Genomic DNA, 26,693 nt, shown 5'->3' on the forward strand with positions numbered 1-26,693 from the left:
ATTTCGATCTGTGCTCCCAGTCCCACCCTCTCCTGCTCCTCCACCTTAGGAAATTCCAGCTGGTCCAGAAAACACATCATTCTCTCCTTCCCATCCGGGGACTGAGCTTCATATAACCTTTCATAGAATGCCTTGAACACTCCATTCACTCTCTCCGCTCCCCGCTCCATCTCTCCCTCCTCATCCCTCACTCTCCCTATTTCCCTCGCTGCTCCCCTTTTCCTCAATTGGTGGGCCAGCAACCTGCTCGCCTTCTCCCCATATTCGTATTGTACACCCTGTGCCTTCCTCCACTGTGCCTCTGCAGTACCCGTAGTGAGCAAATCAAATTCTACGTGTAGCCTTTGCCTTTCCCTGTACAGTCCCTCCTCCGGTGCCTCCGCATATTGCCTGTCCACCCTCAGAAGTTCTTGCAGCAACCGCTCCCGTTCCCTACTCTCCTGCTTTCCTTTATGTGCCCTGATTGATATCAGCTCCCCTCTAACCACTGCCTTCAGCGCCTCCCAGACCACTCCCACCTGGACCTCCCCATTATCATTGAGTTCCAAGTACTTTTCAACACACCCCCTCACCCTTAGACACACCCCCTCATCCGACATTAGTCCCATGTCCATTCTCCAGGGTGGACGCCGTTCTTTTTCCTCCCCTATCTCCAAGTCCACCCAATGTGGAGCGTGATCCGAAATAGCTATGGCCGTATACTCCGTCCCCCTCACCTTCTGGATCAGCGCCCTTCCCAAAACAAAAAAGTGTATTCGCGAATAAACTTTGTGGACATAGGAGAAAAACGAAAACTCCTTACTCCTAGGTCTACTAAATCTCCATGGGTCTACTCCTCCCATCTGCTCCATAATGTCTTTAAGCACCTTGGCTGCTGCCGGCCTCCTTCCAGTCCTGGACCTCGATCTGTCCAGTCCTGGTTCCAGCACCGTGTTAAAATCTCCACCCATTACCAACTTCCCCACCTCTAGGTCCGGGATACGTCCTAACATGCGCCTCATAAAGTTGGCATCATCCCAGTTCGGGGCATATACGTTCACTAAGACCACCGCCTCCCCTTGTAATTTGCCACTCACCATCACGTATCTGTCCCCACTATCCGCCACTATGGTCTTTGCCTCGAACATTACCCGCTTCCCCACTAATATAGCCACCCCCCTGTTTTTCGCATCTAGCCCCGAATGGAACACCTGCCCCACCCATCCTTTGCGTAGTCTAACCTGGTCTATCAGTTTCAAATGCGTCTCCTGTAACATAACCACATCTGCCTTAAGTTTCTTAAGGTGTGTGAGTACCCGTGCCCTCTTTATCGGCCCGTTCAGCCCTCTCACATTCCACGTGATCAGCCGGGTTGGGGGGCTCTTTACCCCCCCCCCCCCCCTTGTTGATTAGCCATCCCCTTTTACCCAGCTCCTCACCCGGTTCCCACACAGCGGTGTGTCCCCCAGGCGGTGCCCCCCTGCCCCGCCCACCCCACCCCATACCAGCTCCCCTTCTCCCCAGCAGCAGCAACCCAGTAAATCCCCCCCTCCCACCCCCCCCCCCCCCCGCTAGATCCCCCACTAGCGTAGTTACACCCCCCATGTTGCTCCCAGAAGTCAGCAAACTCTGGCCGACCTCGCCTTCCCCCCGTGACCTCGGCTCGCACCGTGCGATGCCCCCTCCTTCCTGCTTCCCTATTCCCGCCATAATTATCATAGCGCGGGAACAAAGCCCGCACTTCCCTTTTGGCCCCGCCCCCAATGGCTAACGCCCCCAACTCCTCCACCTCCCTTCCTCCCTCCCCCACAACCTGTGGAAGAGAGAAAAGTTACCGGGTCGCAGGATTAACAACATAAAAATCATCTCTCCCCCCTTTTTTTCCCCCCTCTTTGCCCCCCATATTCGCCCCACCACTTTGTCTCGAACGTTCTTTTTTAATAACCCACTCATTCCAATTTCTCTTCAACAATAAATGTCCACGCCTCATCCGCCGTTTCAAAGTAGTGGTGCTTCCCTTGTAATGTGACCCACAGTCTTGCCGGCTGCAGCATTCCAAATTTGATCTTTTTATGAAGCACCGCCTTGGCCCGATTAAAGCTCGCCCTCCTTCTCGCCACCTCCGCACTCCAGTCTTGATATACGCGGATCACCGCGTTCTCCCATCTACTGCTCCGAGTTTTCTTTGCCCATCTTAGGACCATCTCTCTGTCCTTAAAACGGAGGAATCTCACCACTATGGCTCGAGGAATTTCTCCAGCCCTCGGTCTTCGCGCCATAACTCGATAGGCTCCCTCCACCTCCAGCGGACCCGTCGGGGCCTCCGATCCCATCAACGAGTGCAGCATCGTGCTCACATATGCCCCGACGTCCGCCCCTTCTGTACCTTCAGGAAGACCAAGAATCCTTAAATTCTTCCTCCTCGCATTATTCTCCAGCACCTCCAGCCTTTCCACACATCGTTTATGGTGTGCCTCGTGCATCTCCGTCTTCGCCACCAGGCCCTGTATATCGTCCTCGTTCTCGGCAGCCTTTGCCTTCACGACCCGAAGCTCCCGCTCCTGGGTCTTTTGCTCATCTTTTAGCCCTTCAATCGCCTGTAATATCGGGGCCAACAGCTCCTTCTTCATCTCCTTTTTAAGCTCTTCCACGCAGCGTTTCAAAAACTCGTGTTGTTCAGGGCCCCATATTAAACTGCCACCTTCCGACGCCATCTTGGTTTTTGCTTGCCTTCCTTGCCGCTGCTCTAAAGGATCCACCGCAATCCGGCCACTTTCCTCTCCTTTTTCCATCCGTATCCAGGGGGGATTCCCTTCTGGTTTACCGCACAGTGCTTTTAGCCGTTAAAATTGCCGTTGGGGCTCTTATTACGAGCCCAAAAGTCCGTTCCACCGGGAGCTGCCGAAACGTGCGATTTAGCTGGTCATCGCCGCACCCGGAAGTCCACCGTACGCCTTCTTAACAACCATCTGAACCTGGGTGACAACTTTCAGGGATCTATGTACATGGACACCGAGATCTCTCTGCTCATCCACACTGCCAAGAACCTTACCATTTGCCCAGTACTCTGTCTTCCTGTTATTCCTTCCAAAATGAATCACCTCACACTTTTCTGCATTAAACTCCATTTGCCGCCACCTCAGCCCAGCGCTGAAGCTTATCTATGTCCCTCTGTAACTTGTAACATCCGTCCGCACTGTCCACAACTCCACCGACTTTAGTGTCATCTGCAAATTTACTCACCCATCCTTCTACATGACCTCCAGGTCATTTATAAAAATGACAAACAGCAATGGCCCCAAAACAGATCCTTGTGGTACACCACTAGTAACTGGACTCCAGTCTGAACATTTCCCATCAACCACCACCCTTTGTCTTCTTCCAGCTAGCCAAATTCTGATCCAAACTGCTAAATCACCCTGAATCCCATGCCTCCATATTTTCTGCAGTAGCCTACTGTGGGGAACCTTATCAAACACTTTACTGAAATCCATATACACCACATCAACTGCTTTACCCTCATCCACCTGTTTGGTCACCTTCTCAAAGAACTCAATAAGGTTTGTGAGGCACGACCTACCCTTCACAAAACCGTGTTGACTATCTCTAATCAAATTATTCCTTTCCAGATGATTATACATCCTATCTCTTATAAACCTTTCCAAGATTTTGCCCACAACAGAAGTAAGGCTCACTGGTCTGTAGTTACCGAGGTTGGCTCTACTCCCCTTCTTGAACAAGGGGACAACATTTGCTATCCTCCAGTCTTCTGGCACTATTCCTGTTGACAAAGATCAAAGCCAAAGGCTCAGCAATCTCCTCCCCAGCTCCCCAGAGAATCCTAGGATAAATCCCATCCGGCCCAGGGGACTTATCTATTTTCCCACTTTCCAGAATACACCTCCTCCTTCTGAACCTCAAGCCCTTCTAGACTAGTAGCCTGAATCTCAGTATTCTCCTCAACGACATTGTCTTTTTCCTGTGTGAATACTGACGAAAATATTCATTTAGCACCTATCTCCTCGGACTCCAAGCACAACTTCCCACTACTGTCCTTGACTGGCCCTACTCTTACCCTAGTCATTCATTTATTCCTGGCATATGTATAGAAAGCTTAAGGGTTATCCTTGATCCTACCTGCCAAAGACTTCTCATGTCCCCTCCTGGCTCTTCTTAGCTCTCTCTTTAGGTCCTTCCTAGCTAACTTGTAACTCTCGAGCACCCTAACTGAACCTTCATGTCTCATCTTTACATAAGCCTCCTTCTTCCTCTTGACAAGTGTTTTGACTGCTTTAGTAAACCACGGTTCCCTTGCTCGACCACTTCCTCCCTGCCTGACAGGTACATACTTATCAAGGACACGCAGTAGCTGTTCCTTGAACAAGCTCCACATTCCCATTGTGCCCATCCCCTGCTGTTTTCCTCTCCATCCGATGCATCCTACGTCTTGCCTCATCGCATCATAATTGCCTTTCCCCCAGATATAACTCTTGCCCTGCGGTATATACCTATCCCTTTCCATCACTAAAGTAAACGTAATCGAATTGTGGTCACTATCACCAAAGTGCTACAGATCCAAATCTAACACCTGTCCTGGTTCATTACCCAGTACCAAATCCAAAACGGCCTCGCCTCTTGTTGGCCTATCTACATACTGTGTCAGGAAACCCTCCTGCACACATTGGACAAAAACGGACCAATCTAAAGTACTCGAACTATAGCGTTTCCAGTCAATATTTGGAAAGTTAAAGTTCCCCATCATAACTACCCTGTTGCTTTCGCTCCTATCCAGAATCATCTTTGCAATCCTTTCCTCTACATCTCTGGCACTTTTCGGAGGCCTATAGAAAACCCCTAACAGGGTGACCTCTCCTTTCCTGTTTCTAACCACTACCTCAGTAGACGAGCCCTCATCAAACGTCCTTCTTCCTCAACCGTGATTTCCCACCTACAGTTGTTGACAGGGCCCTCAACAGTGTGTGGTCCATCTCCCGTGCCACTACCCTCGCCCCCTCCCCTCCCGCCCAGAACAAGGATAGAGTCCCCCTCGTTCTCACATTTCACCCCATCAGCCTCCGTATGCAAATCATAATCCTCCGCCATTTTCGCCAACTCCAGCGTGATGTCACCACCAAACACATCTTCCCTTCACTCCCTCTGTCAGCATTCCGCAGAGACCGTATCCTCCGAGATAATCTAATCCACTCCTCCACCATACCCAACACCTCTCCCGTCACGCATGGCACCTTCCCATGCAATCGCATTTTCTTTTTGGTTTTATTTATTTATTTTTTTAAAAATATATTTTATTGACATTTTTCAAACAGAGATTTTCCGTTTTTACAACTTAATAAAGGAATATGCATTCAACGTTATTTAAATAATATATTAAACTAACAACAAATGAAAAAAAAAGAGAGATAAACAAAAAGCAAATATCAACAACTGGCAAAAAAACAAAAACACGGGATAATACCCCCCCCCCTTCCCCCCTGGGTTGCTGCTGCTGTCTTTTCTGTTTTTCCATTATCGTTCCGCGAGATAGTCAAGGAACGGTTGCCACCGCCTGGTGAACCCTTGAGCCGATCCTCTTAACGCATATTTTATTTGCTTCAGTCTTATGAACCCTGCCATGTCGTTTTTCCAGGCCTCCAAGCCCGGGGGCTTTGCTTCTTTCCACATGAGTAGAATCCTTCGCCGGGCTACTAGGGACGCAAAGGCCAGAACGTCGGCCTCTTTCATCTCCTGCACTCCCGGTTCTTCTGCAACCCCAAATATAGCTAACCCCCAGCTTGGTTTGACCCGGACCCCCACCACCTTTGAGACCACTCTTGCCACACCCTCCCAGAACTCATGCAGTGCCGGACACGACCAGAACATGTGGGTGTGGTTCGCCGAGCTTCCCGAGCACCTCCCACACCTATCCTCCACCCCAAAAAACCTGCTCAGTCTTGCTCCCGTCATATGCGCCCTGTGTAGAACCTAAAATTGAATCAGGCTAAGCCTGGCACATGAGGACAAGGAATTTACCCTGCTCAATCTCTTCCCCCAGCTCCTCTTCCCATTTTCCCTTCAGCTCCTCTACCATCGTCTCCCCCTCGTCTCTCATCTCCCTGTATATTTCCGACACTTTACCTTCTCCAACCCTTGCCCCCAAAATCACTCTATCCTGGATCCCTTGCGTCGGGAGCTGCGGAAATTCCCTCACCTGTTGCCTCGTAAATGCCCTCACTTGCATGTATCGGAAAGCATTCCCTGGTGGCAACTTATATTTTTCTTCCAATGCTCCCAAACTCGCAAATGTCCCGTCCACAAACAGGTCCTTCAGCTTCCTAATTCCTGCTCGCTGCCAACATTGAAATCCCCCATCTATCCTCCCCGGGACGAACCTGTGGTTATTCCTTATCGGGGACCACACCGAGGCACCCGTCACTCCCCTGTGTCGTCTCCACTGCCCCCAGATCTTCAAGGTCGCCACCACCACTGGGTTTGTGGTGTACCTTTTCGGGGAGAATGGTAGCGGCGCCGTCGCCAGCGCTTTCAGGCTTGTTCCCTTACAGGACGCCATCTCCAGCCTTTTCCACGCCGCACCTTCCTCTTCCCTCATCCACTTACAAACCATCGACACATTAGCGGCCCAATAGCAGTCACTCAGACTCGGCATTGCCAATCCCCCTCTGTCCCTACTGCGCTGCAGGAACCCCCTCTTTACCCTTGGGGTCTTTCCAGCCCATACAAAGCTCGTAATGCTCCTATCTATTTTTTAAAAAAGGGCCGTAGTAATCAGGATGGGGAGGCACTGAAACACGAAAAGAAACCTCGGGAGGACCACCATCTTGACCGCCTGTACTCTGCCCGCCAATGACAGGGGCACCATATCCCACCTCCTAAAGTCCTCCTCCATCTGCTCTACCAGTCGCGTCAGGTTAAGTTTGTGTAGGGTTCCCCAGTTCCTGGCCACCTGAATCCCCAGGTATCGAAAATTTCCTGTCACTCTCCTCAGCGGCAGAGCATCTATCCCCCTGCCCTGTTCCCCGGGGTGTATCACAAAAAGTTCGCTCTTTCCCATATTTAATTTATATCCCGAGAACTCTCCAAACTCCCTGAGTATCTGCATTACCTCTGGCATCTCCTCTACTGGGTCCGCCACATATAGCAGCAAATCGTCTGCATACAGTGACACTCGATGTTCCTCTCCCCCTCTAAGCACCCCCCTCCATTTCTTAGAGTCCCTCAGCGCTATGGCTAATGGCTCAATTGCCAACGCGAACAGTAACGGGGACAGGGTGCACCCCTGTCTTGTACCCCTGTGTAATCGGAAGTAACCCGATCTTTGCCTATTTGTAACAACGCTTGCCACCGGGGCCCCGTACAGGAGTCTAACCCATCTAATGAACCCCTCCCCGAACCCAAATCTCTTCAGCACCTCCCACAAATAGTCCCACTCCACTCTATCGAATGCCTTCTCTGCATCCATCGCCACCACTATCTCTGCCTCCCCCTCCGGTGGGGGCATCATCATCACCCCCAGCAACCTTCGTATATTGGCGTTCAATTGTCTCCCTTTAACAAACCCTGTCTGGTCGTCATGTACCACCCCTGGGACGCACTCCTCTATCCTTGTCGCCATCACTTTGGCCAGCAGCTTGGCATCTACGTTTAGGAGGGAGATGGGCCTGTATGACCCGCACTGCAGCGGGTCTTTGTCTCGTTTCAGAATTAACGATATCGTCGCCTCCGACATTGTCGGGGGTAATGTCCCCCTTTCCTTAGCCTCATTGAAGGTTCTCGCCAGAAGCGGGCCCAGCAGGTCCATATACTTCCTGTAAAATTCCACCGGGAACCCATCTGGTCCCGGGGCCTTCCCTGCTTGCATATTCCCAATTCCTTTGATCACCTCCTCCACCTCAATCTGCGCCCCAAGACCTGCCACCTCCTGCTCCTCCACCCTCGGGAACTCCAGCTGGTCCAAAAAGTGTATCATTCCCTCTTTCCCGTCCGGGGGTTGGGACTTATACAACCTCTCATAAAATGTCTTGAACACCTCGTTCACTTTACCTGCTCTCTGCTCCATCTTTCCCGTTTCGTCCCTCACTCCTCCGATCTCTCTCGCCGCCCCCCCCTCTTTCGAAGTTGTTGGGCCAGCAGCCGACTCGCCTTTTCCCCATATTCATATTGTATTCCCTGTGTCTTCCTCCACTGCGTCTCCGCCTTTCCCGTGGTCAGCAGGTCAAACTCCGTCTGTAGTCTTCGTCTTTCCTTGTATAGCCCTTCATCCGGGGCCTCCGCATACTGCCTATCCACCCTCAGAATTTCCCCAACCAATCTCTCTCTTTCTTTACCCTCTTGTTTCCCCTTGTGGGCTCTAATGGAAATCAGCTCTCCTCTAACCACCGCCTTCAGCGCTTCCCAGACCTGGACCTCCCCACCATCATTAACCTCCAGGTATCTTTCGATGCATCCCCTCACCCTTCCGCATACCCCCTCGTCCGCCAGTAGTCCCATGTCTAATCTCCAAAGTGGGCGCTGCTCCTTTTCCTCTCCTAGATCCAGATCCACCCAATGTGGGGCGTGATCTGAAACGGCTATAGCTGAGTACTCCGTTCCTGCCACTTTCGGGATCAGTGCCCTTCCCAAGACAAAAATGTCTATCCGGGAGTATACTTTATGGACGTGGGAGAAGAAGGAAAACTCTTTCCCCCTCGGACGAGCAAATCTCCACGGATCTACCCCTCCCATCTGCTCCATAAATCCCTTAAGCACCTTGGCCGCTGCCGGCCTTCTCCCGGTCCTGGATCTGGACCGGTCCAGCACTGTGTTAAAATCCTCCCCCCCATTACCAAGCTTCCCGCCTCCAGGTCCGGGATACGTCCCAGCATTCGCTTCATGAATCCCGCATCATCCCAGTTCGTGGCGTATACATTCACCAGCACCACCGCCTCCCCTTGCAATCTGCCACTCACCATCACGTACCTGCCCCCACTGTCCGCCACTATGGCCTTAGCCTCAAACAGTACCCGTTTCCCCACCAGTATTGCCACCCCTCTGTTTTTCGCATCTAACCCTGAGTGGAATACCTGTCCCACCCATCCTTTCCTCAGTCTAACCTGATCCGCCAATTTCAGGTACGTCTCCTGGAGCATAACCACGTCCGCCTTCAGTCTCTTTAAGTGCGCAAACACCCTTGCCCTCTTAATCGGCCCATTTAAACCTCTCACATTCCACGTGATCAGTCGGGTTGGGGGGCCGTTTACCCCTCCCCCTCGTCGACTAGCCATCCCCTTTTTTAAGCCAGCTCCTCACCCAGGTCCCACGCACCCGTCTGTCCCCCAGACGGCGCCCTCTCGTCTCGACCACCTCGTCTCGTATCAGCTCCCCCTTACCCTCAGCAGCAGCAACCCAGTTAATCCCCCCCCCGTTAGATTCCCCTCTAGCTTGATTGCTCCCCCCATATTGCTTCCGGGAGTCAGCTAACTCTGGCTGACCTCGGCTTCTCCCATTTATCCTTTGACCTCCCTGCGTGTGAGGCCCCCTTCCTTCCTGCGCCCTTTTTCCCGCCTCAATTTCCATAGCGTGGGAAAAAACCCGCGTTTCCCTCTCGGCCCCACCCCTAATGGCGCAGTTCCCCCATTCCCCTTCCCTGTCCCCTTTTCCACCGGCGCCCACATTTCTTCGTGTCCCCCCCCCCCCCCCCCCCTTGGGGGGGGGGGGGGGGGGGAAGAAAAAATTCCCCGTCCAACATTCTTACATATTAGCCCTCCCCTCTCCCCACTTTACATTTCTGTGCCACCACCTCGCTACCTCTCTCCAGACATCAATTTCTCAAGTCTAGTCCAATTTCTCTTCCTGAATGAATGTCCATGCCTCCTCCGCTGTCTCGAAGTAGTGGTGTTTGCTCTGGTGTGTGACCCACAATCTTGCCGGCTGCAGCATCCCAAATTTGACTTTCTTCCTTGGCCCAATTGAAGCTCGCCCTCCTTCTCGCCACCTCCGCACTCCAATCTTGATATACGCGTATCACCGCGTTCTCCCACTTGCTGCTCCATGTCCTCTTAGCCCAACTCAGGACCTGTCCCTGTAGCGGTGGAACCTCACCACTATTGCTCGTGGTGTTTCCCCTGCCTTTGGTCTTCTCATGAGGACCCGGTACGCTCCCTCCACTTCCAGGGGGCCCGTTGGGGCCTCAGCTCCCATTAGAGTATGGAGCATCGTACTCACATACGCCCCAGCATCAGCCCCCTCTGTCCCTTCAGGGACACCTAAAATCCTTAGATTCTTCCTCCTCGAGCTGTTCTCCAGGGCTTCCAGCCTTTCTATGCACCTCTCATGTAGTGCCTCGTGCGTCTCCGTTTTTACCACCAGGCCCTGTATCTCATCTTCGTTCTCGGCTGCCTTTGCCTTCACTCCACGGAGTTCCATCGCCTGGACCTTTTGTGTTTCCTTCAATCCCTCGATTGCCAGTAACATCGGCGCCAGCACCTCTTTCTTGAGCTCCTCCACACATCGTCGGAGGAACTCCTGCTGTTCCGGGCCCCGTACCATCTGGGCTCCCTCGGCCGCCATCTTGCTTCTCCCTTCTCTTCTCTGCCGCTGCTCCAGAGGATCCTCCGCAATCTGGACACTGCTGTCGCTCCTTTCCATCCACACCCGGGGGGACTTCTTCCTTTGTCACCTCACACTGGGTTTGGCCGTAAAAAATTTCCGTTGGGGCTCCCGATAAGAGCCCAAAAGTCCGTTGAAACGGGAGGTGCCGAAATGTGCGGATTAGCTGGTCATCGCCGCAACCGGAAGTCCTTCTTTTTGGTTTTATAAAGGGTGATGGTCGATGGCTGCCCTTGCAAATGGAAAGATGTTTCAAGTGGTGTTCCGCAGGGCCCGGTGTTGGGATTCTTACTGTTTGTGTTATATATTAACAATTTGGACGTAAACGTAGGGAGCATGACTGGGAAATTTGCAGCTGACACAAAGATTGTCCGAGTGATGGACAGTGCAGATGTTAACTATAGCCTTTAAAATGATATAGGTGGAGTGGGCGATAAAGTGGCAGATGGATTTAACACAGAGAAATGTGAGGTCATGCATTTAGGGGTGTCAAACAGTTGCAGAGAGTACACAATAAATGGGAATATACTAAGAGGGGTAGATTTCATAGAATTTACAGTGCAGAAGGAGGCCATTCGGCCCATCGAGTCTGCACCGGCTCTTGGAAAGAGCACCCTACCCAAGGTCAACACCGCCACCCTATCCTTTTAACCCAGTAACCCCACCCAACACTAAGGGCAATTTATCATGGCCAATCCACCTAACCTGCACATCTTTGGACTGTGGGAGGAAACCGGAGCACCCGGAGGAAACCCACGCACACACGGGGAGGATGTGCAGACTCCGCACAGACAGTGACCCAAGCCGGAATCGAACCTGGGACCCTGGAGCTGTGAAGCAATTGTGCTATTCACAAGGCTACCGTGCTGCCCCTTTTAAAAAAGATAAAGTAAAAAGGATGAAGTGAGAGATCTTGGTGTACAGGTACACAGGCCCCTAAAGGCAGTTCAAGTAGACAAGGTTGTTATGAAAGCAGATGGAATGCTCTCCTTCACTGGCAGAGTATAGAATATAGAACATAGCACATACAATGCAGAAGGAGGCCATTCGGCCCATTGGGTCTGCACCAACCCACTTAAGCCCTCACTTCCACCCTATCCCCGTAACCCAATAACCCCTCCTAACCTTTTTGGTCACTAAGGGCAATTTATCATGGCCAATCCACCTAACCTGCATGTCTTTGGACTCTGGGAGGAAACCGGAGCACCCGGAGGAAACTCACACGGACACGGGGAGAACGTGCAGACTCTGCACAGACAGTGACCCAAGCCGGGAATCGAACCTGGGACCCTGGCGCTGTGTGAAGCCACAGTGCTATCCACTTGTGCTACTGTGCTGCCCAAATATAAAAGTAAGGATATAATGTTGGAATTGTATAAAACACTGGTGGGGCCGCAACTGGAGTATTGTGTGCAGTTCTGGTCGCCACATTACAAGAAGGATGTTATTGCTCTGGAGAGAGTGCAGAGGAGGTTTACAAGAATGTTGCCAGGGCTGGAAAAGAGTGGCTACGAGGAGAGACTGGATAGAGGCATAGAGGTTTACAAGCATGCAAACAGGCCCTTCGGCCAAACTTGAGTTGGGGTTATTTTCCTTGGAACAAAGAAAGCTTAATTGAGGTGTACAAAATTATGAAGGGGAACAAATAGGATGGATAGGATAAAATGGTAGATGCATGGAAGATGTTACCAATGATGGGTGTGTCCAGAACCAGGGGTCACAGTCTGAGGATTCAGGGTAAACCATTTCGGACAAATATAAGGAGACATTTCTTCACCCAAAGAGTGGTGAGCCTGTGAAATTCATTACCACAGGAAGCAGTTGATGCTAAAACTTTGGATATTTTAAGAGGTGGCTGGATATAGCACTTGGGGAGAATGGGATCAAAGGCTATGGGGAGAAAGCAGGATTAGGCAAATGAGTTGGATGATCAGCCATGATCGTGATGAATGGCGGAGCAGGCTCGAAGGGCTAAAAGGCCTCCTCCTGCTCCGATCTTCTATGTATCTATGTAAATTGTTTCCCGGTGGAGAATTCTAGAACCAGGTGTCATAGATTCTAGAGAAGTGGCAGAAGGTGTCGAGGGGACATGTGAAACTTTTTTACGCAGAGGGCTATGGGTGTCTGGAATTTGCTGCCTGAGTTGGTAGGGGAGGCAGAAACCCTAATCTCTTTTTAAAAGTACCTGGATCTGCATTAATGTGCTCTAAGATACAGGGCTATGGACTGGATGCAGAAGATGGGATTAGAAGGGGCACCTGGCTGTCCTCAGGTTGGCATGGGCAAGGTGAGCCGAATGGCCTCCTGTGTTGTAACTTTTCTATGATTCTATGTTTGTTTGCTTGTACCTCACAGATGGTAACCAGAGCTGCCCAGACACCGATGGAATCTGGGCCTTCATGTCCTGCCCACCGGAGAATGAGTGCCTGAATGGACACCACAATTGTGACGATACCCAGAACTGCACTGACAAGCTGCTAGGATTCGAGTGTATCTGCAGGAACGGCTACATGCATGATAGGTGAGTGAAGAGATAGGAGTGAGGGACAAGAGATACAGGCAGGAGTGAGGGGCAGTGATTGAGGCAGGAGTGAGGGACAGTGATTGAGGCAGGAGTGAGGGGTAGTGATTGAGGCAGGAGTGAGGGGCAGTGATTGAGGCAGGAGTGAGGTGCTGTGATTGAGGCAGGAGTGAGGGGCAGTGATTGAGGCAGGAGTGAGGGGCAGTGATTGAGGCAGGAGTGAGGGGCAGTGATTGAGGCAGGAGTGAGGGGCAGTGATTGAGGCAGGATTGAGGGGCAGTGATAGAGGCAGGAGTGAGGGGCAGTGATTGAGGCAGGAGTGAGGGACAGTGAGAGAGGCAGGAGTGAGGGACAGTGAAAGAAGCAGGAGTGAGGGACAGAGAGAGAGGCAGGAGTGAGGGACAGTGAGAGAGGCAGGAGTGAGGGACAGTGAGAGAGGCAGGAGTGAGGGGCAGTGAGAGAGGCAGGAGTGAGGGACAGTGAGAGAGGCAGGAGTGAGGGACAGTGATCGAGGCAGGAGTGAGGGACAGTGAGAGAGGCAGGAGTGAGGGACAGTGAGAGAGGCAGGAGTGAGGGACAGTGATTGAGGCAGGAGTGAGGGACAGTGAGAGAGGCAGGTGTGAGGGACAGTGATTGAGGCAGGAGTGAGGGACAGTGAGGCAAGAGTGAGGGACAGTGATTGAGGCAGGAGTGAGGGACAGTGAGAGAGGCAGGAGTGAGGGACAGTGTTTGAGGCAGGAGTGAGGGACAGTGAGAGAGGCAGGAGTGAGGGACAGTGAGAGAGGCAGGAGTGAGGGACAGTGATTGAGGCAGGAGTGAGGGACAGTGAGAGAGGCAGGAGTGAGGGACAGTGTTTGAGGCAGGAGTGAGGGACAGTGATTGAGGCAGGAGTGAGGGACAGTAAGAGAGGCAGGAGTGAGGGACAGTGAGAGAGGCAGGAGTGAGGGACAGTGAGAGAGGCAAGAGTGAGGGACAGTGAGAGACGCAGGAGTGAGGGACAGTGAGAGATGCAGGAGTGAGGGACAGTGATTGAGGCAGGAGTGAGGGACAGTGTGAGATGCAGGAGTGAGGGACAGTGAGAGAGGCAAGAGTGAGGGACAGTGAGAGAGGCAGGAGTGAGGGACAGTGTGAGATGCAGGAGTGAGGGACAGTGTGTGATGCAGGAGTGAGGGACAGTGAGAGAGGCAAGAGTGAGGGACAGTGAGAGAGGCAGGAGTGAGGGACAGTGAGAGAGGCAAGAGTGAGGGACAGTGAGAGAGGCAGGAGTGAGGGACAGTGAGAGAGGCAGGAGTGAGGGGCAGTGAGAGAGGCAGGAGTGAGGGACAGTGAGAGAGGCAGGTGTGAGGGACAGTGAGAGAGGCAGGAGTGAGGGACAGAGAGTCAGGCAGGAGTGAGGGACCATGAGAGATGCAGGAGTGAGAGACAGGGATTGAGGCAGGAGTGAGGGACAGTGTTTGAGGCAGGAGTGAGGGACAGTGAGAGAGGCAGGAGTGAGGGACAGTGATTGAGGCAGCAGTGATGGACAGAGAGAGAGGCAGGAGTGAGGGACAGTGAGAGAGGCAGGAGTGAGGGACAGTGAGAGAGGCAGGAGTGAGGGGCAGTGAGAGAGGCAGGAGTGAGGGACAGTGAGAGAGGCAGGAGTGAGGGACAGTGAGAGAGGCAGGAGTGAGGGACAGTGAGAGAGGCAGGAGTGAGGGACAGTGTTTGAGACAGGAGTGAGGGACAGTGAGAGAGGCAGGAGTGAGGGACAGTGAGAGAGGCAGGTGTGAGGGACAGTGATTGAGGCAGGAGTGAGGGACAGTGTTTGAGGCAGGAGTGAGGGACAGTGAGGCAGGAGTGAGGGACAGTGAGAGACGCAGGAGTGAGGGACAGTTAGAGAGGCAGGAGTGAGGGACAGTGTTTGAGGCAGGAGTGAGGGACAGTGAGAGACGCAGGAGTGAGGGACAGTGAGGCAGGAGTGAGGGACAGTGAGAGAGGCAGGAGTGAGGGACAGTGTTTGAGGCAGGAGTGAGGGACAGTGAGAGACGCAGGAGTGAGGGACAGTGTTTTAGGCAGGAGTGAGGTACAGTGATTGAGGCAGGAGTGAGGTACAGTGAGAGACGCAGGAGTGAGGGACAGTGATTGAGGCAGGAGTGAGGGACAGTGAGAGATGCAGGAGTGAGGGACAGTGAGGCAGGAGTGAGGGACAGTGATAGAGGCAGGAGTCTGGGACAGTGAGAGAGGCAGGAGTGAGGGACAGTGAGAGATGCAGGAGTGAGGGACAGTGAGAGATGCAGGAGTGAGGGACAGTGAGGCAGGAGTGAGGGACAGTGATAGAGGCAGGAGTCTGGGACAGTGAGAGAGGCAGGAGTGAGGGACAGTGATAGAGGCAGGAGTGAGGGGCAGTGAGAGAGGCAGGAGTGAGGGGCAGTGAGGCAGGAGTGAGGGACAGTGATTGAGGCAGGAGTGAGGGACAGTTAGAGAGGCAGGAGTGAGGGACAGTGAGAGAGCAGGAGTGAGGGGCAGTGAGAGAGGCAGGAGTGAGGGACAGTGTTTTAGGCAGGAGTGAGGTACAGTGATTGAGGCAGGAGTGAGGGACAGTTTGAGACGCAGGAGTGAGGGGCAGTGATTGAGGCAGGAGTGAGAGACAGTGAGAGATGCAGGAGTGAGGGACAGTGAGAGAGGCAGGAGTGAGGGACAGTAAGAGAGGCAGGAGTGAGCGACCATGAGAGATGCAGGAGTGAGGGACAGTGGGAGAGGCAGGAGTGAGGGACAGTGAGAGAGGCAGGAGTGAGGGACAGTGAGAGAGGCAGGAGTGAGGGACAGTGAGAGATGCAGGAGTGAGGGACAGTGAGAGACGCAGGAGTGAGGGACAGTGAGAGAGCAGGAGTAAGGGGCAGTGAGAGAGGCAGGAGTGAGGGTCAGTGAGAGAGGCAGGAGTGAGGGACAGTGATTGAGGCAGGAGTGAGGGACAGTGATTGAGGCAGGAGTGAGGGACAGTGAGAGACGCAGGAGTGAGGGACAGTGAGAGAGCAGGAGTGAGGGACAGTGAGAGAGGCAGGAGTGAGGGACAGTGATTGAGGCAGGAGTGAGGGACAGTGATTGAGGCAGGAGTGGGGGACAGTGTTTGAGGCAGGAGTGAGGGACAGTGTTTGAGGCAGGAGTGAGGGACAGTGAGAGACTCAGGAGTGAGGGACAGTGAGGCAGGAGTGAGGGACAGTGAGAGAGGCAGGAGTGAGGGGCAGTGAGAGAGGCAGGAGTGAGGGACAGTGAGAGAGGCAGGAGTGAGGGACATTGAGAGAGCAGGAGTGATGGACAGAGAGAGAGGCAGGAGTGAGGGACAGTGAGAGAGGCAGGAGTGAGGGACAGTGTTTGAGGCAGGAGTGAGGGACAGTGAGAGGCAGGAGTGAGGGACAGTGATTGAGGCAGGAGTGAGGGACAGTGAGAGAGGCAGGAGTGAGGGACAGTGAGAGAGCAGGAGTGAGGGACAGTGTTTGAGGCAGGAGTGAGGGACAGTGTTTGAGGCAGGAGTGAGGGACAGTGATTGAGGCAGGAGTGAGGGACAGTGTTTGAGGCAGGAGTGAGGGGCAGTGTTTGAGGCAGGAGTGAGGGACAGTTAGAGAGGCAGGAGTGAGGGACAGTGAGAGAGCAGGAGTGAGGGACAGTGAGAGAGCAGGAGTGAGGGGCAGTGAGAGAGGCAGGAGTGAGGGACAGTGTTTTAGGCAGGAGTGAGGTACAGTGAGAGAGGCAGGAGTGAGGGACAGTGAGCGACGCAGGTGTGAGGGACAGTGAGAGAGGCAGGAGTGAGGGACTGATTGAGACAGGAGTGAGGGACAGTGAGAGGCAGGAGTGAGGGACAGTGATTGAGGCAGGAGTGAGGGACAGTGAGAGGCAGGAGTGAGGGACAGTGATTGAGGCAGGAGTGAGGGACAGTGATTGAGGCAGGAGTGAGGGACAGTGAGAGATGCAGGAGTGAGGGACAGTTAGAGAGGCAGGAGTGAGGGACAGTGAGAGATGCAGGAGTGAGGGACAGTGAGAGACGCAGGAGTGAGGGACAGTGAGAGAGCAGGAGTGAGGGGCAGTGAGAGAGCAGGAGTGAGGGACAGTGAGAGACGCAGGAGTGAGGGACAGTGAGAGAGCAGGAGCGAGGGGCAGTGAGAGAGGCAGGAGTGAGGGACAGTGATTGAGGCAGGAGTGAGTGACAGTGAGAGACGCAGGAGTGAGGGACAGTGAGAGAGCAGGAGTGAGGGGCAGTGAGAGAGGCAGGAGTGAGGGACAGTGAGAGAGGCAGGAGTGAGGGACAGTGATTGAGGCAGGAGTGAGGGACAGTGAGAGACGCAGGAGTGAGGGACAGTGAGAGAGCAGGAGTGAGGGGCTGTGAGAGAGCAGGAGTGAGGGACCATGAGAGATGCAGGAGTGAGGGACAGTGAGAGAGGCAGGAGTGAGGGACAGTGAGAGAGGCAGGAGTGAGGGACAGTGAGAGAGCAGGAGTGAGGGACAGTGTTTGAGGCAGGAGTGAGGGACAGTGTTTGAGGCAGGAGTGAGGGACAGTGAGAGAGGCAGGAGTGAGGGACAGTGAGGCAGGAGTGAGGGACAGTGAGAGACGCAGGAGTGAGGGACAGTGAGAGAGGCAGGAGTGAGGGACAGTGAGAGACGCAGGAGTGAGGGTCAGTGAGAGAGGCAGGAGTGAGGGACAGTGATTGAGGCAGGAGTGAGGGACAGTGAGAGAGGCAGGAGTGAGGGACAGTGAGAGACGCAGGAGTGAGGGACAGTGAGAGATGCAGGAGTGAGGGACAGAGAGAGACGCAGGAGTGAGGGACAGTGAGAGACGCAGGAGTGAGGGACAGTGAGAGAGCAGGAGTGAGGGACTGTGATTGAGGCAGGAGTGAGGGACAGTGAGAGAGGCAGGAGTGAGGGACAGTGATTGAGGCAGGAGTGAGGGACAGTGATTGAGGCAGGAGTGAGGGACAGTGTTTGAGGCAGGAGTGAGGGACAGTGTTTGAGGCAGGAGTGAGGGACAGTGAGAGACTCAGGAGTGAGGGACAGTGAGGCAGGAGTGAGGGACAGTGATAGAGGCAGGAGTGAGGGACAGTGTTTGAGGCAGGAGTGAGGGACCATGAGAGATGCAGGAGTGAGAGACAGTGATTGAGGCAGGAGTGAGGGACAGTGTTTGAGGCAGGAGTGAGGGGCAGTGATTGAGGCAGGAGTGAGGGACAGTGAGAGAGGCAGGAGTGAGGGACAGTGAGAGATGCAGGAGTGAGGGACAGTGAGAGACGCAGGAGTGAGGGACAGTGAGAGAGCAGGAGTGAGGGGCAGTGAGAGAGGCAGGAGTGAGGGACAGTGATTGAGGCAGGAGTGAGGGACAGTGAGAGACGCAGGAGTGAGGGACAGTGAGAGAGCAGGAGTGAGGGGCAGTGAGAGAGGCAGGAGTGAGGGACAGTGTTTGAGGCAGGAGTGAGGGACAGTGATTGAGGCAGGAGTGAGGGACAGTGAGAGAGGCAGGAGTGAGGGACAGTGAGAGAGCAGGAGTGAGGGACAGTGAGAGAGCAGGAGTGAGGGGCTGTGAGAGAGCAGGAGTGAGGGACAGTGAGAGAGGCAGGAGTGAGGGACAGTGAGAGAGGCAGGAGTGAGGGACAGTGACAGAGCAGGAGTGAGGGACAGTGAGAGAGGCAGGAGTGAGGGACAGTGATTGAGGCAGGAGTGAGGGACCATGAGAGATGCAGGAGTGAGGGACAGTGAGAGAGGCAGGAGTGAGGGACAGTGAGAGAGGCAGGAGTGAGGGACAGTGAGAGAGCAGGAGTGAGGGACAGTGAGAGAGGCAGGAGTGAGGGACAGTGTTTGAGACAGGAGTGAGGGACCATGAGAGATGCAGGAGTGAGGGACAGTGAGAGAGGCAGGAGTGAGGGACAGTGAGAGAGGCAGGAGTGAGGGACAGTGAGAGAGCAGGAGTGAGGGACAGTGTTTGAGGCAGGAGTGAGGGACAGTGTTTGAGGCAGGAGTGAGGGACAGTGAGAGACGCAGGAGTGAGGGACAGTGAGGCAGGAGTGAGGGACAGTGATAGAGGCAGGAGTGAGGGACAGTGATTGAGGCAGGAGTGAGGGACAGTGAGAGAGGCAGGAGTGAGGGACAGTGAGAGACGCAGGAGTGAGGGACAGTGAGAGAGGCAGGAGTGAGGGACAGTGAGAGACGCAGGAGTGAGGGTCAGTGAGAGAGGCAGGAGTGAGGGACAGTGATTGAGGCAGGAGTGAGGGACAGTGAGAGAGGCAGGAGTGAGGGACAGTGAGAGACGCAGGAGTGAGGGACAGTGAGAGACGCAGGAGTGAGGGACAGTGAGAGACGCAGGAGTGAGGGACAGTGAGAGACGCAGGAGTGAGGGACAGTGAGAGAGCAGGAGTGAGGGACAGTGATTGAGGCAGGAGTGAGGGACAGTGATTGAGGCAGGAGTGAGGGACAGTGATTGAGGCAGGAGTGAGGGACAGTGTTTGAGGCAGGAGTGAGGGACAGTGTTTGAGGCAGGAGTGAGGGACAGTGAGAGACTCAGGAGTGAGGGACAGTGAGGCAGGAGTGAGGGACAGTGATAGAAGCAGGAGTGAGGGACAGTGAGAGAGGCAGGAGTGAGGGACAGTGAGAGATGCAGGAGTGAGGGACAGTGAGAGACGCAGGAGTGAGGGACAGTGAGAGATGCAGGAGTGAGGGACAGTGAGAGACGCAGGAGTGAGGGACAGTGAGAGATGCAGGAGTGAGGGACAGGGATTGAGGCAGGAGTGAGGGACAGTGTTTGAGGCAGGAGTGAGGGACAGTGAGAGAGGCAGGAGTGAGGGACAGTGAGAGAGGCAGGAGTGAGGGACAGTGAGAGATGCAGGAGTGAGGGACAGTGAGAGACGCAGGAGTGAGGGACAGTGAGAGAGCAGGAGTGAGGGGCAGTGAGAGATGCAGGAGTGAGGGACAGTGAGAGAGCAGGAGTGAGGGGCAGTGAGTGAGCAGGAGTGAGGGGCAGTGAGAGAGGCAGGAGTGAGGGACAGTGTTTGAGGCAGGAGTGAGGGACAGTGATTGAGGCAGGAGTGCGGGACAGTGAGAGAGGCAGGAGTGAGGGACAGTGATTGAGGCAGGAGTGAGGGACAGTGAGAGAGCAGGAGTGAGGGACAGTGTTTGAGGCAGGAGTGAGGGACAGTGTTTGAGGCAGGAGTGAGGGACAGTGTTTGAGGCAGGAGTGAGGGACAGTGTTTGAGGCAGGAGTGAGGGACAGTGAGAGACTCAGGAGTGAGGGACAGTGAGGCAGGAGTGAGGGACAGTGATTGAGGCAGGTGTGAGGGACAGTGATAGAGGCAGGAGTGAGGGGCAGTGTTTGAGGCAGGAGTGAGGGACAGTGAGAGATGCAGGAGTGAGGGACAGTGAGAGAGCAGGAGTGAGGGACAGTGAGAGAGCAGGAGTGAGGGGCAGTGAGAGAGGCAGGAGTGAGGGACAGTGAGAGATGCAGGAGTGAGGGACAGTGAGAGAGCAGGAGTGAGGGACAGTGAGAGAGCAGGAGTGAGGGGCAGTGAGAGAGGCAGGAGTGAGGGACAGTGATTGAGGCAGGAGTGAGGGACAGTGGGAGAGGCAGGAGTGAGGGACAGTGATTGAGGCAGGAGTGAGGGACAGTTAGAGAGGCAGGAGTGAGGGACAGTGAGAGAGCAGGAGTGATTGACAGTGTTTGATGCAGGAGTGAGGGACAGTGTTTTAGGCAGGAGTGAGGTACAGTGATTGAGGCAGGAGTGAGGGACAGTGAGAGACGCAGGTGTGAGGGACAGTGATTGAGACAGGAGTGAGGGACAGTGATTGAGGCAGGAGTGAGGGACAGTGAGAGACGCAGGAGTGATTGACAGTGTTTGAGGCAGGAGTGAGGGACAGTGAGAGAGCAGGAGTGAGGGACAGTGTTTGAGGCAGGAGTGAGGGACAGTGATTGAGGCAGGAGTGAGGGACAGTGAGAGACGCAGGAGTGATTGACAGTGTTTGAGGCAGGAGTGGGTGCAGGAGTGAGGGACAGTGAGAGACGCAGGTGTGAGGGACAGTGATTGAGGCTGGAGTGAGGGACAGTGAGAGAGCAGGAGTGAGGGGCAGTGAGAGAGCAGGAGTGAGGGACAGTGAGAGACGCAGGAGTGAGGGACAGTGAGAGAGGCAGGAGTGAGGGACAGTGAGAGACGCAGGAGTGAGGGACAGTGAGAGAGGCAGGAGTGAGGGACAGTGAGAGACGCAGGAGTGAGGGTCAGTGAGAGAGGCAGGAGTGAGGGACAGTGATTGAGGCAGGAGTGAGGGACAGTGAGAGAGGCAGGAGTGAGGGACAGTGAGAGACGCAGGAGTGAGGGACAGTGAGAGATGCAGGAGTGAGGGACAGTGAGAGACGCAGGAGTGAGGGACAGTGAGAGACGCAGGAGTGAGGGACAGTGAGAGAGCAGGAGTGAGGGACAGTGAGAGAGCAGGAGTGAGGGACAGTGATTGAGGCAGGAGTGAGGGACAGTGAGAGAGGCAGGAGTGAGGGACAGTGATTGAGGCCGGAGTGAGGGACAGTGATTGAGGCAGGAGTGAGGGACAGTGTTTGAGGCAGGAGTGAGGGACAGTGTTTGAGGCAGGAGTGAGGGACAGTGAGAGACTCAGGAATGAGGGACAGTGAGGCAGGAGTGAGGGACAGTGATAGAGGCAGGAGTGAGGGACAGTGTTTGAGTCAGGAGTGAGGGACCATGAGAGATGCAGGAGTGAGAGACAGGGATTGAGGCAGGAGTGAGGGACAGTGTTTCAGGCAGGAGTGAGGGACAGTGAGAGAGGCAGGAGTGAGGGACAGTGAGAGAGGCAGGAGTGAGGGACAGTGAGAGATGCAGGAGTGAGGGAAAGTGAGAGACGCAGGAGTGAGAGATGCAGGAGTGAGGGACAGTGAGAGACGCAGGAGTGAGGGACAGTGATTGAGGCAGGAGTGAGGGACAGTGAGAGAGGCAGGAGTGAGGGACAGTGAGAGAGGCAGGAGTGAGGGACAGTGAGAGACGCAGGAGTGAGGGACAGTGAGAGAGCAGGAGTGAGGGGCAGTGAGAGAGCAGGAGTGAGGGGCAGTGAGAGAGGCAGGAGTGAGGGACAGTGTTTGAGGCAGGAGTGAGGGACAGTGATTGAGGCAGGAGTGAGGGACAGTGAGAGAGGCAGGAGTGAGGGACAGTGATTGAGGCAGGAGTGAGGGACAGTGAGAAAGCAGGAGTGAGGGACAGTGTTTGAGGCAGGAGTGAGGGACAGTGTTTGAGGCAGGAGTGAGGGACAGTGTTTGAGGCAGGAGTGAGGGACAGTGTTTGAGGCAGGAGTGAGGGACAGTGAGAGAGGCAGGAGTGAGGGACAGTGAGAGAGGCAGGAGTGAGGGACAGTGTTTGAGGCAGGAGTGAGGGACAGTGAGAGAGCAGGAGTGAGGGGCAGTGAGAGAGGCAGGAGTGAGGGACAGTGAGAGATGCAGGAGTGAGGGACAGTGAGAGAGCAGGAGTGAGGGACAGTGAGAGAGCAGGAGTGAGGGGCAGTGAGAGAGGCAGGAGTGAGGGACAGTGATTGAGGCAGGAGTGAGGGACAGTGGGAGAGGCAGGAGTGAGGGACAGTGATTGAGGCAGGAGTGAGGGACAGTTAGAGAGGCAGGAGTGAGGGACAGTGAGAGAGCAGGAGTGATTGACAGTGTTTGAGGCAGGAGTGAGGGACAGTGTTTTAGGCAGGAGTGAGGTACAGTGTTTGAGGCAGGAGTGAGGGACAGTGAGAGACGCAGGTGTGAGGGACAGTGATTGAGACAGGAGTGAGGGACAGTGATTGAGGCAGGAGTGAGGGACAGTGAGAGACGCAGGAGTGATTGACAGTGTTTGAGGCAGGAGTGAGGGACAGTGAGAGAGCAGGAGTGAGGGACAGTGTTTGAGGCAGGAGTGAGGGACAGTGATTGAGGCAGGAGTGAGGGACAGTGAGAGACGCAGGAGTGATTGACAGTGTTTGAGGCAGGAGTGAGGTACAGTGATTGAGGCAGGAGTGAGGGACAGTGAGAGACGCAGGTGTGAGGGACAGTGATTGAGGCAGGAGTGAGGGACAGTGAGAGAGCAGGAGTGAGGGGCAGTGAGAGAGCAGGAGTGAGGGACAGTGATTGAGGCAGGAGTGAGGGACTGTGAGAGAGGCAGGAGTGAGGGACAGTGAGAGAGCAGGAGTGAGGGACAGTGTTTGAGGCAGGAGTGAGGGACAGTGATTGAGGCAGGAGTGAGGGACAGTTGGAGAGGCAGGAGTGAGGGACAGTGAGAGAGCAGGAGTGAGGGGCAGTGAGAGAGGCAGGAGTGAGGGACAGTGTTTGAGGCAGGAGTGAGGGACAGTGATTGAGGCAGGAGTGAGGGACAGTGAGAGACTCAGGAGTGAGGCACAGTGAGAGAGGCAGGAGTGAGGGACAGTGAGAGACGCAGGAGTGAGGGGCTGTGAGAGAGGCAGGAGTGAGGGACAGTAATTGAGGCAGGAGTGAGGGGCATTGTTTTAGGCAGGAGTGAGGTACAGTGATTGAGGCATGAGTGAGGGACAGTGAGAGACGCAGGAGTGAGGGACAGTGAGAGAGCAGGAGTGAGGGGCTGTGAGAGAGGCAGGAGTGAGGGACAGTGATTGAGGCAGGAGTGAGGGGCAGTGTTTGATGCAGGAGTGAGGGACCATGAGAGATGCAGGAGTGAGGGACAGTGAGAGAGGCAGGAGTGAGGGACAGTGAGAGAGGCAGGAGTGAGGGACAGTGATTGAGGCAGGAGTGAGGGACAGTGAGAGAGGCAGGAGTGAGGGACAGTGATTGAGGCAGGTGTGAGGGGCAGTGTTTGAGGCAGGAGTGAGGGACAGTGAGAGAGGCAGGAATGAGGGACAGTGAGAGAGGCAGGAGTGAGGGACAGTGATTGAGGCAGGAGTGAGGGACAGTGTTTGAGGCAGGAGTGAGGGACAGTGAGAGACGCAGGAGTGAGGGACAGTGAGGCAGGAGTGAGGGACAGTGAGAGAGGCAGGAGTGAGGGACAGTGAGAGAGTCAGGAGTGAGGGACAGTCAGAGAGCAGGAGTGAGGGACAGTGATTGAGGCAGGAGTGAGGGACAGTATTTAAGGCAGGAGTGAGGGACAGTGTGAGAGGCAGGAGTGAGGGGCAGTGTTTGAGGCAGGAGTGAAGGACAGTGATTGAGGCAGCAGTGATGGACAGAGAGAGAGGCAGGAGTGAGGGACAGTGAGAGAGCAGGAGTGAGGGACAGTGAGAGAGGCAGGAGTGAGGGACAGTGAGAGAGGCAGGAGTGAGGGGCAGTGAGAGAGGCAGGAGTGAGGGACAGTGATTGAGGCAGGAGTGAGGGACAGTGAGAGAGCAGGAGTGAGGGACAGTGTTTGAGGCAGGAGTGAGGGACAGTGATTGAGGCAGGAGTGAGGGACAGTGTTTGAGGCAGGAGTGAGGTACATTGATTGAGGCAGGAGTGAGGGACAGTGATTGAGGCAGGAGTGAGGGACAGTGAGAGGCAGGAGTGAGGGGCAGTGAGAGAGGCAGGAGTGAGGGACAGTGAGAGAGGCAGGAGTGAGGGACAGTGAGAGAGCAGGAGTGAGGGACAGTGTTTGAGGCAGGAGTGAGGGACAGTGATTGAGGCAGGAGTGAGGGACAGTGAGAGACGCAGGAGTGAGGGGCAGTGAGAGAGGCAGGAGTGAGGGACAGTGTTTGAGGCAGGAGTGAGGGACAGTGATTGAGGCAGGAGTGAGGTACATTGATTGAGGCAGGAGTGAGGGACAGTGAGAGACGCAGGAGTGAGCGACCATGAGAGATGCAGGAGTGAGGGACAGTGATTGAGGCAGGAGTCTGGGACAGTGAGAGAGGCAGGAGTGAGGGACAGTGATAGAGGCAGGAGTGAGGGACAGTGAGAGAGGCAGGAGTGAGGGACAGTGAGAGATGCAGGAGTGAGGGACAGTGAGAGACGCAGGAGGGAGGGACAGTGAGAGAGCAGGAGTGAGGGACAGTGAGAGACGCAGGAGTGAGGGACAGTGAGAGAGGCAGGAGTGAGGGACCATGAGAGATGCAGGAGTGAGGGACAGTGAGAGAGGCAGGAGTGAGGGACAGTGAGAGAGGCAGGAGTGAGGGACAGTGAGAGAGGCAGGAGTGAGGGACAGTGTTTGAGGCAGGAGTGAGGGACAGTGAGAGAGGCAGGTGTGAGGGGCAGTGAGAGAGGCAGGAGTGAGGGACAGTGAGAGAGGCAGGAGTGAGGGACAGTGATTGAGGCAGGAGTGATGGACAGAGAGAGAGGCAGGAGTGAGGGACAGTGAGAGAGGCAGGAGTGAGGGACAGTGAGAGAGGCAGGAGTGAGGGACAGTGTTTGAGGCAGGAGTGAGGGACAGTTAGCGAGGCAGGAGTGAGGGACAGTGAGAGAGCAGGAGTGAGGGGCAGTGAGAGAGGCAGGAGTGAGGGACAGTGTTTGAGGCAGGAGTGAGGGACAGTGATTGAGGCAGGAGTGAGGGACAGTGAGAGACGCAGGAGTGAGGGACAGAGAGAGAGCAGGAGTGAGGGGCAGTGAGAGAGGCAGGAGTCAGGGACAGTGTTTGAGGCAGGAGTGAGGGACAGTGAGAGACGCAGGAGTGAGGGACAGTGTTTGAGGCAGGAGTGAGGGACAGTGAGAGACGCAGGAGTGAGGGACAGTGAGAGAGGCAGGAGTGAGGGACAGTGAGAGAGGCAGGAGTGAGGGACAGTGATTGAGGCAGGAGTGAGGGACAGTGAGAGAGGCAGGAGTGAGGGACAGTGATTGAGGCAGGTGTGAGGGGCAGTGAGAGAGGCAGGAGTGAGGGACAGTGAGAGAGGCAGGAATGAGGGACAGTGAGAGAGGCAGGAGTGAGGGACAGTGATTGAGGCAGGAGTGAGGGACAGTGTTTGAGGCAGGAGTGAGGGACAGTGAGAGAGGCAGGAGTGAGGGACAGTGAGAGAGGCAGGAGTGAGGGACCATGAGAGATGCAGGAGTGAGGGACAGTGAGAGAGGCAGGAGTGAGGGACAGTGAGAGAGGCAGGAGTGAGGGACAGTGAGAGACGCAGGAGTGAGGGACAGTGAGAGAGGCAGGTGTGAGGGGCAGTGAGAGAGGCAGGAGTGAGGGACAGTGAGAGAGGCAGGAGTGAGGGACAGTGATTGAGGCAGGTGTGAGGGGCAGTGAGAGAGGCAGGAGTGAGGGACAGTGAGAGAGGCAGGAGTGAGGGGCAGTGTTTGAGGCAGGAGTGAGGGACAGTGAGAGAGGCAGGAGTGAGGGACAGTGAGAGAGGCAGGAGTGAGGGACAGTGTTTGAGGCAGGAGTGAGGGACAGTGATTGAGGCAGGAGTGATGGACAGAGAGAGAGGCAGGAGTGAGGGACAGTGAGAGAGGCAGGAGTGAGGGACAGTGAGAGAGGCAGGAGTGAGGGACAGTGTTTGAGGCAGGAGTGAGGGACAGTTAGCGAGGCAGGAGTGAGGGACAGTGAGAGAGCAGGAGTGAGGGGCAGTGAGAGAGGCAGGAGTGAGGGACAGTGTTTGAGGCAGGAGTGAGGGACAGTTAGCGAGGCAGGAGTGAGGGACAGTGAGAGAGCAGGAGTGTGGGGCAGTGAGAGAGGCAGGAGTGAGGGACAGTGTTTGAGGC

General features: G+C 54.9%; 1 protein-coding gene across 2 annotated transcripts in view; it reads left to right on the forward strand.

Annotated features, from left to right (window-relative positions):
• Positions 1-26,693, forward strand: part of megf8 (multiple EGF-like-domains 8) — a 584,430-nt gene that overhangs the window by 536,900 nt on the left and 20,837 nt on the right. For both annotated transcript variants that reach the window (XM_072469091.1, XM_072469092.1), the window contains one exon: positions 12,937-13,102. In XM_072469091.1, coding sequence (XP_072325192.1) covers positions 12,937-13,102 — 166 coding nt within the window. The remainder of the gene's footprint in view (positions 1-12,936; positions 13,103-26,693) is intronic.

Source organism: Scyliorhinus torazame, chromosome 12 (assembly GCF_047496885.1).
Source record: "Scyliorhinus torazame isolate Kashiwa2021f chromosome 12, sScyTor2.1, whole genome shotgun sequence".
Taxonomy (NCBI): Eukaryota; Metazoa; Chordata; class Chondrichthyes; order Carcharhiniformes; family Scyliorhinidae; genus Scyliorhinus; species Scyliorhinus torazame.